The following is a 14,097-nucleotide window of genomic DNA, read 5'->3' as shown; positions in this document are numbered from 1 at the left end:
CTGTTGAATGCATTTAAGGTGCATCATTTTATACCCATGTAGCTTCCTGTGTTTACCTATTTCTGCCATCACAAACAATGCTACTTCAAGTAAATCTGACATGAATTTGCGATGGTACAAGTGTTTTTCTTTTAAAATCCTTCTTAACGTTCTCATACTGAACACAGTTCTGTTTGCACTTTATTTTTTGCTCCCACTAAGGGAATGTCTAATCTACTCTGCGCCTTCCTTCCCACTCTCCATCATTCAGTTGCTGAACCCTGAGACATCCCAGGCTAGTAAACGACAGAGACCCAGCACTTCCAGGAAAATGACTGATGGGGACAACACAAGGTGTTCTTCACCCAGGAGGCTCCCGAAAAGCCACTCCACTCCACTCTCTTCCAAGAAGACACCCCCGAGTCCCTTGCTGAATCGATCTTCTCTGAAGGAGAGGTAAAATAGCAGTGAATTTTTAATATCTTAGAAGTAAACAGTTTTTCAAGAAACAGTTTTCCTAAAACTTTGAAACCTAAATGCCCTTTTGGCTGTATTGAATTAAACAATAGGTTAAGTCTTGCAGTGGTTTCTCTAAGCACTGGCTGCTGGCTAAAGAGCTGATTACAGATTCATTGTCAGCTGGCTACTTTTTTCCACTTCCCATTTTAAACTTTCAGTTCACTAGTCGAGTCAAGTTTTTTCCAGCTAGAATGAATGATATGCGTCTTCTAGCGATCTATTGTTAGGACAGTATGTCAGGAAACAATGCATATGTCCTAACTCCCGATACCTTAATTATTTAATCTGGCTAATTGTTGTTTTCTGGCATATTAATTTATTTTATTCATGGCACATCTGGGCTATTTATAGTGCAAATAGCAAACATGTTTTAGTTTATAAAACGTGTTGAAGTGACTGAGTAAAGCCTATACATTTGCCCTTCTTCGTAAATCATACAGCGGAGGCTAGTTATGTCCATTGTCCAAGTAATGGAGAAAGAAAGGAAAGGAAGTGAGCACGCTTTTGAGAAAGAAGGAGGCCAAAAAGGGAGTTTAGGTTCAACCCCTTTTCTGTTTATTTCATTTGTCATTTACAAAAGTGGCCCCTCACAAAATGTTTTTCATTTTTAATTAATATGTGTAACACCAGAAAGATGTAGGGCCCGATATTCATAGGGTTTGCGCACCACGCAGAGGGTGGCACATTATTTACCATATTCATAACCCCGTTTTGCGTGGCGCAAACAATTCTGCGCCATTCACCAATTAATTGTATGCAAGGCACAATATCGGGGGAGTGGCTGAAATTATGAGCGATCCCTGCTGTATTCGTAGGTATGCGCCACGCAAAAAACAGGTTTGCCTCGTACAAAATAGCAAGTAGAAAAGGATGGCGTTAACTCCGCACACAGCACCACTCCAGCAGACAGTGACATTCCAGCGGACTGTACCAGTCCAGCACACAGTCAACAATGGGAAGTGTGGAACTGTCTCTGTTTTAATATATTGTTGTATGTGTGCTGCACCAGAACAAGTTTTAACTTAATGGCAATACATACAGTACATGCATACATAGGAAACGTAGTTGTTAGCATGCAGCGTGTCCGTGGACATTTGAACAGTAATGCTACACTGTACACCCGGCAACAGCAACTCTGACATAAGCAAAGGTATACTGAAGGGTGTACCGGCCTCACACATACGGCAATTCGCCCCTCTCATGTTCTCCAATTTGTAACTATGAGTGCATTAACTTATCGTAGAGCCATAGAACATATACATATATAGGTATATAACTATGTATACACGTCTTTTCATATTTATTATTTATTTTTCTTAATTTATAAATTCAGTCATATGCAACTAATCAGGACAGTTGGCTGCGGTGGCTGTAGGCTACATAAAATAGGTTTGACATCAAAGCTTGTATCTCCACTGTGAGTCGGGCATTCTGGGTTCAATTCCAGATGGGGATGTTATTTCTTGTGTTTATTTCCCTTTATAATTTCCTGAAGTTAAACGCTATCAGAGTAGAACAAAAAGTTATAAGGTGATTAATAAGGCTTCTACACAGCTTCTCTTAATTAGAATTGTGTTTCAATAACATGGTACAGAGAATGTGAACTAGTAGTAAATGTAAGACAAAGCAAGGTCAGTTAACTCATTGATATCCAGTTAGAGTGGATCATTAATTTAATTTAGCCAAACTAAATGTAAGAAATGAATAACAGTTGATCGTAGATTCTGGTTCAGGCTCTGTGCCAGTTATAGCACTCCGAGTCACTCACATGGTCATATTCTGTACAACGTGCTATTGCTGTGTCCTTTTGAGATTTTAAAACAATTGGTATGTATTATTATTATTATTATTATTATTATTATTATTATTACAATGTATCCAAGGTGACATGCAGAATTAATTTATAATTTAAATAGTGTTATGCTAAATTAATTAATATTATACTTTTCTGTTTATATATACACTCACCTAAAGGTTTATTAGGAACACCATACTAATACTGTGTTTGACCCCCTTTCGCCTTCAGAACTGCCTTAATTCTACGTGGCATTGATTCAACAAGGTGCTGAAAGCATTCTTTAGAAATGTTGGCCCATATTGATAGGATAGCATCTTGCAGTTGATGGAGATTTGTGGGATGCACATCCAGGGCACGAAGCTCCCGTTCCACCACATCCCAAAGATGCTCTATTGGGTTGAGATCTGGTGACTGTGGGGGCCAGTTTAGTACAGTGAACTCATTGTCATGTTCAAGAAACCAATTTGAAATGATTCGACCTTTGTGACATGGTGCATTATCCTGCTGGAAGTAGCCATCAGAGGATGGGTACATGGTGGTCATAAAGGGATGGACATGGTCAGAAACAATGCTCAGGTAGGCCGTGATATTTAAACGATGCCCAATTGGCACTAAGGGGCCTAAAGTGTGCCAAGAAAACATCCCCCACACCATTACACCACCACCACCAGCCTGCACAGTGGTAACAAGGCATGATGGATCCATGTTCTCATTCTGTTTATGCCAAATTCTGACTCTACCATCTGAATGTCTCAACAGAAATCGAGACTCATCAGACCAGGCAACATTTTTCCAGTCTTCAACTGTCCAATTTTGGTGAGCTTGTGCAAATTGTAGCCTCTTTTTCCTATTTGTAGTGGAGATGAGTGGTACCCGGTGGGGTCTTCTGCTGTTGTAGCCCATCCGCCTCAAGGTTGTACGTGTTGTGGCTTCACAAATGCTTTGCTGCATACCTCGGTTGTAACGAGTGGTTATTTCAGTCAAAGTTGCTCTTCTATCAGCTTGAATCAGTCGGCCCATTCTCCTCTGACCTCTAGCATCAACAAGGCATTTTCGCCCACAGGACTGCCGCATACTGGATGTTTTTCCCTTTTCACACCATTCTTTGTAAACCCTAGAAATGGTTGTGCGTGAAAATCCCAGTAACTGAGCAGATTGTGAAATACTCAGACCGGCCCGTCTGGCACCAACAACCATGCCACGCTCAAAATTGCTTAAATCACCTTTCTTTCCCATTCAGACATTCAGTTTGGAGTTCAGGAGATTGTCTTGACCAGGACCACACCCCTAATTGCATTGAAGCAACTGCCATGTGATTGGTTGGTTAGATAATTGCATTAATGAGAAATTGAACAGGTGTTCCTAATAATCCTTTAGGTGAGTGTACATACTGTGAAAAAACTAAACTTACTTTAGTCATATCCAGTTTATGAACTGCTCTGCTTGTACATGGCTTTTTTTTCTTGGCAGCTGGTAAATAAGGTGAAAAGCACAGCAGCGATTTTTTTCCTGTTAAATTTGTACATACTATATAGCGTGTGCAGAACTAGTTTTTAATCTGCATTTTTCTTAAACCCAATGGCGATGTGTACTGCATTTGAACAGCTGTCGGGGTGAAGTGATCCCCAAAAATCATAGAATAATGTGTTGACCTGAGAAAAACATTTATTTTCGTTTGAACAAATTTAACCCAATGTTGCCTTACTATGGGATATTTTATGGAAAGTTCACCACACACTGTGTTAACCATATCTAAATACTACAATTGATAATAATAATACCCTTACAGTATTTTAAATTCCACATGTTTTGTTCATGATAATGTTAAGTAGATTATCAACTAACCAGACCTTGCAAAAGGTGGTGGTGCCAAAATAGTGCAGTGGATTCAGGCCATTAGATTTTAAATATAGTTTTGTTTTATGTCTCCAATTGTGAGATACTTATAAGATTTTCAGTGAATTTCAATATTTACAAATTCTTTATGAAACTGCAATTACTGCTACATTTTAACTTATGGATAAATACTTTTAATTTGAACTTATCAACGTTTTCCTGTCTTTTATTGCATCCACTGGGAGTTATTTAATTAGATATAAATGGCTTAATGGTGCATAATTAAAAACATCAATTAATTCTGTCGCATTTCCCTTTTTCTCCTTTTCCTCATGCACCAGAGGAGATAACGCTGGCATTTTCAATAATACAAATTCTATAATTTCTATAAGAATTGTTCTATGGTCGGGGGTGGGGGGGGCAGATTCCATGATTCTTTTATGATCTGGGTCAAGCATTGCAACCAGTTTTGAATTGCTTATGGAATTTGTCATTTTCAGACTGAAACTATTTCCATTTGTTTAATTAATAGAAAACAAACAAAAGCTCATACCCTATCCCATTTGAATTTCCAATAATGAAGTATCTCAGGCTATGTTAGCACACACAAATAGAAGAGGCTTTATAAGCTTAATCTCTATTTCAATCACACTCGGCAGATGCATTTCCCCTTTCTTGAAATGACAAGATGTGATGTCTTGTCATGTTTGTTCATTTATTTATTTATTTATTTATTTATTTATTCATTTAGCTTAAAAAAAATGCGGAAAAAATAACAAAAACAAATATTGATTCTGTCTCTTCAAGATTGGTGTGAATGTGTTCGACCTGACATGCAGTTTAATACATTCAGAGATACCTTGTCATTGATCCGATTACTGCAAGCTAAAACTGCATACACATACACACACAGTTCATAGTAAACATTAAAATCAATAGACAATTTTAACCTGATAAAGAAAAAAGAAAATAACTAATTTGTGATGCCCCTTTCATAAATTGAAAACACAGCTAAAGTCAACAACTTGGAGATTAAAGTTTATTATATTCCACTTACTTCAAGAAAAGCACGTCTTGTATTTGTATTTGATAAGAAAACAAATGGCAGAAGGTTGATTTTAAAGTATTTTATTTATTGATTATAAGTAAAGCAATGGTGACATTTAACCATTTTAAAAATCCAAACAATATGAGCACCTGAACACAAAGTCTTACAGCAAAGGATTTAAAGGTTTTGATCAGGATGGGTGCTTTAAATGGCAAACATTGTCAAGTAGCATTTGCCCCTTAAAATTGACATTAAAACCAGGATACAGAATAAGAACAAAAGGAAAGGTTACAAATGATAACTAATTAATCCAAGGGTTTGGATGGCTGGGTAGCTTGCGCCAGACTCTTGGTGCTTCCTGTTTTTAAAGCTCTTCCTCATTCTCGATTTTGTCCTCTTGTCCTTGTTAGTCACTGATTATTGTGAAAAAGCAAAATGGCTTAACATTTTGTATTCCTTTCAGTATCTTCAAGACTGCAAGGTTGCCTTAATTCACTAGCTAGAACTCTTCTGGCATACCGTGTCCAATGTCGATTCAATGTCCATGTTACAAAAAAGACAGGATTCAATTCAAACAAAAGCAACCAGGTTGGTTCTGAACCAACTTGGGATCCTTCTTTAAATCTAGAGTACAGACGAAATTGTCTGTACTCTAGATTTAAAGAAGGATCCCAAGTTGGTTCAGAACCAACCTGGTTGCTTTTGTTTGAATTGAATCCTGTCTTTTTTGTAACATGGACATTGAATCGACATTGGACACGGTATGCCAGAAGAGTTCTAGCTAGTGAATTGTACAGTATTAGAATTTCTTTTTATTTCAGTTCTATACTTTTAACTATTATAACATTTTCTTTGCAAGAAATCTTTCTAGACTAGGACAGTTGTGTTTGCTGCACTATGTACCTGCTTAAGATCTTGATCTTGGATTAGCTTGAGTCACCCATTATCTTCTCACATGTAAAATATTTCGAATATGTACACAGGACATATTAAACTGAAGGCCCAATTAAATAAAAAATGTTTGTGCTGCCAGTGGCTCTCGGAAGAATTAGCCAAATATCTGCAAATGGATGCTGCTAAACGTTTGTGGTACGAAATCTAACACGATTGTGTTTGTTTCAGTTATGTTTTTTACGTATTTGTTAATTACTTAAGTTTAATTCACTCATTCATTCATAATTGCTCTTGCTTTTGTTTATTGTTCTCAAAACTCTTATGTCTTAAAAATGGTTTCCATCTTAACAGATCTTTTCGTGGGAGTAGCAGCCTACTGTGGAGTAAATATTAAACCTATAGCCTACATAAAGGTGATGTTTCCATGCATGAGACATTTGGCATTAGTTTATAAAGTTTTACATGAAACATAAAAGTTGCCAACCATGTCTACTGCACCATAGTTTTAATTTTGTAATGTATAAAACAACAATAAATATAGGGTATAGTTTATTATATTTGAGTACATTTGTAATTATTCCCTCCCCCATCCCCTTTATTAATTAAACACAATTTAACCAAAGGGACACTTTCTGCATTGTAATTGCTGTTGGTTTACTACAGGAAGAACAAAGTCAAACGGTGAAGTACTCCAAAGTAGAGGTCTTCACAAGTCCAAAAATGTGTGCCCGAACCCGAAGTGACCGATCCAGACCCGTCTATTATTTGAAAGTTTGGACCCGGATCCATGCAGAACTGAGAAGTGCTGTAAATGTACTACCCAGAACCGACTCGGACCTGTCTATTATTTGAAATCTGGACCTGGACCCGGCCGGGACACACAGACCCGATTGAACCCAATCGGCACAGATTCCACAGCTAATTGTAAATTAACTTGTTAATAGCAAGTTGTGAAAATTAAACTTTGTGTCTTAACTAATGTAACGTTAGTAGCCTTCTCTCCTGTACCTGACTGTGACACATACAATCCATCCTCCTTGCCAAGAAAGTTGGTAACATATAACATCCATGTTGTTCCTCTCTTGCTGATTGAAAGCGCATGTATAATCCACTCATTATTTCAGCTTCAAAAGTCACAGTGGCGGATGACAAACACGACTGCAGCTTTTCAGTTTTTTTGTATCTCGCATAATACAATAACAAAATGTATAGAATTGTAAACAAAAAAATGAAATCGAATACAAAAAAAACTAAACTTGAAAGCAAATAATGTTAAATCGAGAGCAAAACTCACCTGCAGTCCCTGTCTTTGCCTGCGATGCTGCAATCTTTGCTTTCGCCGCAGTTTCTTTACTTTCGATTTATTTAGTTTTGGCGCTGTTTTGCCGTGAGGGTGGTTTATCTTTCAAGTCGGAAGCACTGCCCAAGGGGGAGGGTTTTCTGCCCACTGCCGTAGGAACCTGATCAAAACGTCACTCTATCAAAGCTGCCATTGGCCCCTGCGCTCGTCACTCGGAACAGGTCCCTTCCCACATCCTGTTCTATAAAACTGGGGCACTGTGACACCAACCACACGCAACCTTGCTGTTGCCGGATTGAACACCGTATATACCATGCACCAGGTGCTAGATACAAGCGCCTCGTAGGCCCGTAGGCTTAACCACACCGTGTGCACCGGGGTTTCCGGGAACAATGGGTGACATGGAGTCTGGGGTCCACGGGGCCAAGGGTAGTACACTGAGAGAGCGAGATCTCCTACAGCCGTAGCTGCAGGCTGTAGTGCGGGCGCAAGCCGGCAGAGGAGCACCTCACGCGTGCGAGATCTCTTACGACACTGAGGCTCAGGCCGGGCCTCAGCTCAGCCGGGCCTCGGATTTTACTGCCGATACTAGTGCTCCTGCTGTGGAGGAAAAAGCCCTGTGGACAAAAAAAACACCACAGCAAGCAGTCGGAATATATAAGGCACTATTTAAACACGACTATTATTTTTAAAGTGTGCTATTTGTAGTCGAAACTGAAACCGAAAGCGCCCCGGAGCCTCGGAGTGCGGACGGAACAGAGTAGGATTAACTATCAATAATAACCAATAGTACAAATAGACACAACAAGTAAACGGTGGTGACAGCACAGCCGTGAAGTCAGCCAACCGAACAGCAATAAGAATTATTGCAAAACAATAATACGGTCTAATGCACAAACAAGACACAGAGAGCTCACGTTCTCGGTCCGTGGTGAAGTGGCAAAAGAGGACGAACCTGCACTGACGTCACATTTTATAGAACAGGATGTGGGAAGGGACCTGTTCTGAGGCCAATGGCTGCTTTGATAGATTGACGTTTTGATCAGGTTCCTATGGCAGTGCACAGAAACCCCTCCCCCTTGGTCAGTTCTTCCTTTTTCAGATAACGGGGGTTGCATATGCAACCTATCGATTTACAGGGAGGTGTGGATCATGGCTCTCCATTGGTCCACTAGGTTTGAGTAACGGTTCTCACAAAACCCAATCAGTGAACAGGGTGGGCTGGTCTGACAGTCACCACTCTGCAACACATCTGACTTCACCACTGACTGACCCATAGACTGAGTGGGTACAACTACATGGCTTCGGAATTTAATTATAAACAAAGCATGTTTTTAATAAAAGTTGTGGATAATCACTTTCTACATATTACATGTGTTTATTTTATAAAGCCTTTATTCTCGTCTTTATTAATGGAGCCAGTAATTGTGTAGGTGACTATATATGTATGTATGTATGTATGTATGTATGTGTATATATATATATATATATATATACACTCATCTAAAGGATTATTAGGAACACCATACTAATACTATGTTTGACCCCCTTTCGCCTTCAGAACTGCCTTAATTCTGCGTGGCATTGATTCAACAAGGTGCTGAAAGCATTCTTTAGAAATGTTGGCCCATATTGATAGGATAGCATCTTGCAGTTGATGGAGATTTGTGGGATGCACATCCAGGGCACGAAGCTCTCGTTCCACCACATCCCAAAGATGCTCTATTGGGTTGAGATCTGGTGACTGTGAGGGCCAGTTTAGTACAGTGAACTCATTGTCATGTTCAAGAAACCAATTTGAAATGATTCGACCTTTGTGACATGGTGCATTATCCTGCTGGAAGTAGCCATCAGAGGATGGGTACATGGTGGTCATAAAGGGATGGACATGGTCAGAAACAATGCTCAGGTAGGCCGTGGCATTTAAACGATGCCCAATTGGCACTAAGGGGCCTAAAGTGTGCCAAGAAAACATCCCCCACACCATTACACCACCACCACCAGCCTGCACAGTGGTAACAAGGCATGATGGATCCATGTTCTCATTCTGTTTACGCCAAATTCTGACTGTACCATCTGAATGTCTCAACAGAAATCGAGACTCATCAGACCAGGCAACATTTTTCCAGTCTTCAACTGTCCAATTTTGGTGAGCTTGTGCAAATTGTAGCCTCTTTTTCCTATTTGTAGTGGAGATGAGTGGTACCCGGTGGGGTCTTCTGCTGTTGTAGCCCATCCGCCTCAAGGTTGTACGTGTTGTGGCTTCACAAATGCTTTGCTGCATACCTCGGTTGTAACGAGTGGTTATTTCAGTCAAAGTTGCTCTTCTATCAGCTTGAATCAGTCGGCCCATTCTCCTCTGACCTCTAGCATCAACAAGGCATTTTCGCCCACAGGACTGCCACATACTGGATGTTTTTCCCTTTTCACACCATTCTTTGTAAACCCTAGAAATGGTTGTGCGTGAAAATCCCAGTAACTGAGCAGATTGTGAAATACTCAGACCGGCCCGTCTGGCACCAACAACCATGCCACGCTCAAAATTGCTTAAATCACCTTTCTTTCCCATTCAGACATTCAGTTTGGAGTTCAGGAGATTGTCTTGACCAGGACCACACCCCTAAATGCATTGAAGCAACTGCCATGTGATTGGTTGGTTAGATAATTGCATTAATGAGAAATTGAACAGGTGTTCCTAATAATCCTTTAGGTGAGTGTATATATATATATATGTATGTATATGTATGCGTGTATGTGTGTGTGTGTGTGTGTGTGTGTATGTATACAGTATAATATGTGTATGGGTGTGTGTTTCTTACCTAAACATAGACTCCATTTGCCTCTTGCTAGATGATGTGAGCTCCATCAGTCTGGCGCTGTGTTATCTGAGCAGCTGAATTAAAGTGCTCTGCAGGTTACATTAATATGAACGTGATATTAAACATGTTACTGTGCAAGTTGCAGGTGAATCCTGTGTTTTGTTTCAGTGCTGTATGTATGGAATGGGCTCAAATGGCGGTGGGATCCAGTGATTGTCCAGCTTTTGCACACAAAGGATGTTTAAGGAGTCACTGAATCGGTGCTGCTATTGAAACCGAGACCGTCGATTCCCATCCCACACAGTGATCACCCAGACCAGCCCACCCTGATCACTGATTGGGTTAGGAAGAACCATCACTTAAACCTACTGGACCAATGGAGACCCATGATCCACGCCTCCCTGTAAATCCCACCCTCACGGCAAAACAGTGCCAGAACTTGTAAACGACCAAAAATAAATTGAAAGCAAAGAAACTGGCGTCGAAAGCAAAGCTTGCAGCATCGCAAGCAAAGACAGGGACTGCAGGCGAGTTTTGCTCTCGATTTAACATTATTTGCTTTCGATTGTAATTTTTTTTGTTTACAATTCTATACATTTTGCTTTAGATTTTTTTTTTTATCTCAATATCATTTTTTTCTCAACTTTTTTTGTTTTGTTTACAATATATATATATTTTTTAATTCGTTACATATGGCACTAATTTGAGCCCATACAAGGCCGCTGACGTTAGCATTACTAATATGCTGTCATCTGTGCTGTCTGAGACGTGTCTGACCATAGATTTTAGATATACAAAGCGAACGAACTCCAAACACGATATCTCAAAAATCGCGCTGACACCAATAATGCACTTCAGTTTACGTCATCTGTCAAACACCGATATGGCGGAATAAGTCCTACCTTCTAAATAAAAGAGCCAATCGGCAATTGGTAAAGTAATCGCGTCACTTGGGTATTACACACAATGTTAAACAGACCCGGGACCCGAAGTACAAGAATGGGACCCGACCCGGGTCCTCGGGTTTGGGTGGACCCGTGAAGACCTCTACTCCAAAGCAGTTTTAAGAGTTTAATATAGGAAGTTATTTACTTAGACAAATATGTTTTAAAAATTGAGATTCCATTCAAAGTAGCAGCAAAAAGTAATGTATCCCATTTGATAACTTTGCTTAAAATACGTTTGGAAAATGGGAGCGGGTGAGGGGGGTCTCAGAAGATTTTGTATTAAACCGTTTCAATCTAATTAAAATGTGACTTTGTTTGAAAGTAAATTCAACTAAATGAGTAGCCCTTCCCATTTGCTGCTATACATTTGTTTTATACAAACTGGGGATCTTCCAGAATTACTGTCTAAAATGACTTTATAGGTTAGTTATTTTTGAGCTGGTAATAGTGAGCATTTCCTGCAAACTGGAACTGTGACATGACAACAACAGGCCAGTGATTTATGTATTATTTTAAAATGTTTATTAATTACAATACAGAAAATCTACTATACACACAGAGAGCTAAGGTAAAAGGTAACTTTTCTTAGCAATACATTACTTGTTAGTAAAATGTGTATTTCTATTCATAGTCAGTTTATGCCCATTCAGTTTCGTGGGGGCTCCAGTGCATGATATACCGAAGGTTTTTTTTTGTTGTTGTTGTTTTGTTTTTAGACAGTACAGTTAAATGGTTTGTTGTTACTAATTTTGTTACTTTTATTAAATAATTCTTGCCAAAAATAATTCTGCTTTTGGATTCAATAAATGTCACATTTACATCAACCTTTTTGGATTGTATCGTATTAATTAAGATACTTGTAAAATACAAAGCAGTATCAAAAAGCTCTGCTTAATTTGGAAATAAATAGTTTTCAGTCTGAGAATGAAAACTAAATCGATATATTATTTACTTCTAGTGTTGTGTAGAGCTCATATCCTAGGAAGTCCTAGTTTTGTAGCAGTTTGCCAGGCTTGTTATGTATAGTGAGTGAAAGGTGAGATGGCATAAAACCTGTTACAAAAAGGGATTAGCTTTAATACCTGTCACAGTAGACAATGTGTCAATGTATAAAATGAGTCTAAATAAACTACTTTTTAAGAACTAATAAAACCTAGGATTTAAAAATGCATTGCTTTGTTTAGGGATTCCTTTTATTTCTCCTCGGTCTGCAATTCTCCTCAATCTCTGTCTAAGAGCACAGACTATTGGACATGAATGGGATATAAGAAAGACCGACAGATTTTAGTAAAAAACCTTGATTTAAGTATATCATTAATATTCTTTTGTGCATGTGATCTAATTCTGGAATGTAATTTGTTTGAAATCTGTTGTCTGGGAATCTGGCAACATTAACCTGAATTAATATTTGAAGGAACAATTAAAGATTATTATTTTATTTTTTTGTTTGTTTGTTTGTTTTTACTTTGTGATCAGCCCCAGTCAACTCTGTAATAAGCATAAAATAATAGTGATATAGGAACATCTAACTAAATAGCATTTAACAAAAAATGAAGCCGCATCTGAGTACAGTTCAGTTTTCTATTAGAATTACATATCACCAGAGCAAGTTCAGGTATCTCACAAATGTGCTTTTGTTTTAAAATATGGAGTATGCAAGGGCGCCTACAATTTATGTTATTTAGGTGTGTCTTAGCCTTGAAAAATGTAGGATACACTCTACTAGAGTACATTATAAACACCATCTGCCCAGTCTCTGCCTTTGTAGCAGCTCTTTGGCTCCATGCACCATATTGGGGGTGGTTCTGTTATCCGCTAAAATCAGGTAGGATTGCTTGCTAATTTGTTTCTTGGTAAGCACCTGTGTGAAATACTCATTTAGAATTTTTGTACACCTTGCTCACAGTCTGTTATTACAAAATTACGATATTAAGCTGGTTTACTTTCCGTCTCAACCTATTTCTATGTTGTATTGGAAGAAGCCCTTTGCATTAGTTTTTGACCCCATAGCTATGTTTCGTTCAATCTCTTTTTGCTCTTCTGATATCTTTCTTTCTTTTGTCATTGGCAATCTGTATACTTTCTGTGTGTTTGATCTGTCCATTTGGTTGTCTTTGGTAAAGCTTTTTCTTTATCTTGTTTTATTTTACTGAACTATGATATAATTTAGGTCAGTGATTCTTGGACTTTGATTTGCTTGTTTTGGGTATGAAATGTATTTGGGCCTCTAGTAAAATGTTCTTGAAGTATAACAATCCCATTTTCCACTTGTCTCAATGTGTATCTTTCTCATAACTTCATAGCCTTTCCCAAAAATGCATCCCATCCTATCGGAACAATACGAAATACTTAAATTTGATCATAGAATGACACATCACACATCTCATTTAGTTTATTTGACAGAAAAAGCTGTACCTCTTATAAAAACAATAGTTGTTATACTGTCGGCAACTTAATGTTTTACAAAATTGCAACATTATTTTACAAACCTATAAACAGTGGTATATTTAACAATTGAAAAAGTGCAGATGATATTTTAACTCTCTCATGTGCACCTCTTTAAGATAGACAAAGTGTGTGCTTTCAAACAGTAGGTTTCAGGGTTTGTTTTGTGATTTGTAAGACCAGGCAGTGGTCTAGGCAGTGATAATCAGTAGTTTTTTAAATGATCCCCAAAATGGAAACTAGGTTTGTGCGGAAGATGGAACGTGCTGTAAGAATTGTTTATTTCCTGTCCATTGCTCAAATTATTGGGGGCGATGCCAGGAATTATTTAGTTTATTTTCTCCAAACCCCTAATGTTCTTCTGTTTGTAATCAATAATAATATAACTGTAATTTGAATATCTGCCAGTTGGTATGTTTATTTATTTTTAATTACCCCATTTTAAGTGTCCTTTAAGCTAGTTGTCATGAATTTAAGAATTAAGACTCTTGGAGTCTCCAGCACTGTGTATT

General features: G+C 38.4%; 1 protein-coding gene across 2 annotated transcripts in view; it reads left to right on the top strand.

Annotated features, from left to right (window-relative positions):
- spata6 (spermatogenesis associated 6) overlaps nt 1-14,097 on the top strand; it is a 56,296-nt gene that overhangs the window by 31,450 nt on the left and 10,749 nt on the right. For both annotated transcript variants that reach the window (XM_066692048.1, XM_066692047.1), the window contains exon 10: nt 251-435. In XM_066692048.1, coding sequence (XP_066548145.1) covers nt 251-435 — 185 coding nt within the window. The remainder of the gene's footprint in view (nt 1-250; nt 436-14,097) is intronic.

Source organism: Amia ocellicauda, chromosome 19 (assembly GCF_036373705.1).
Source record: "Amia ocellicauda isolate fAmiCal2 chromosome 19, fAmiCal2.hap1, whole genome shotgun sequence".
Taxonomy (NCBI): domain Eukaryota; kingdom Metazoa; phylum Chordata; class Actinopteri; order Amiiformes; family Amiidae; genus Amia; species Amia ocellicauda.
Note: the sequence above shows the minus strand (reverse complement) of the source record. Positions and strands in the feature narration are given on the sequence as shown.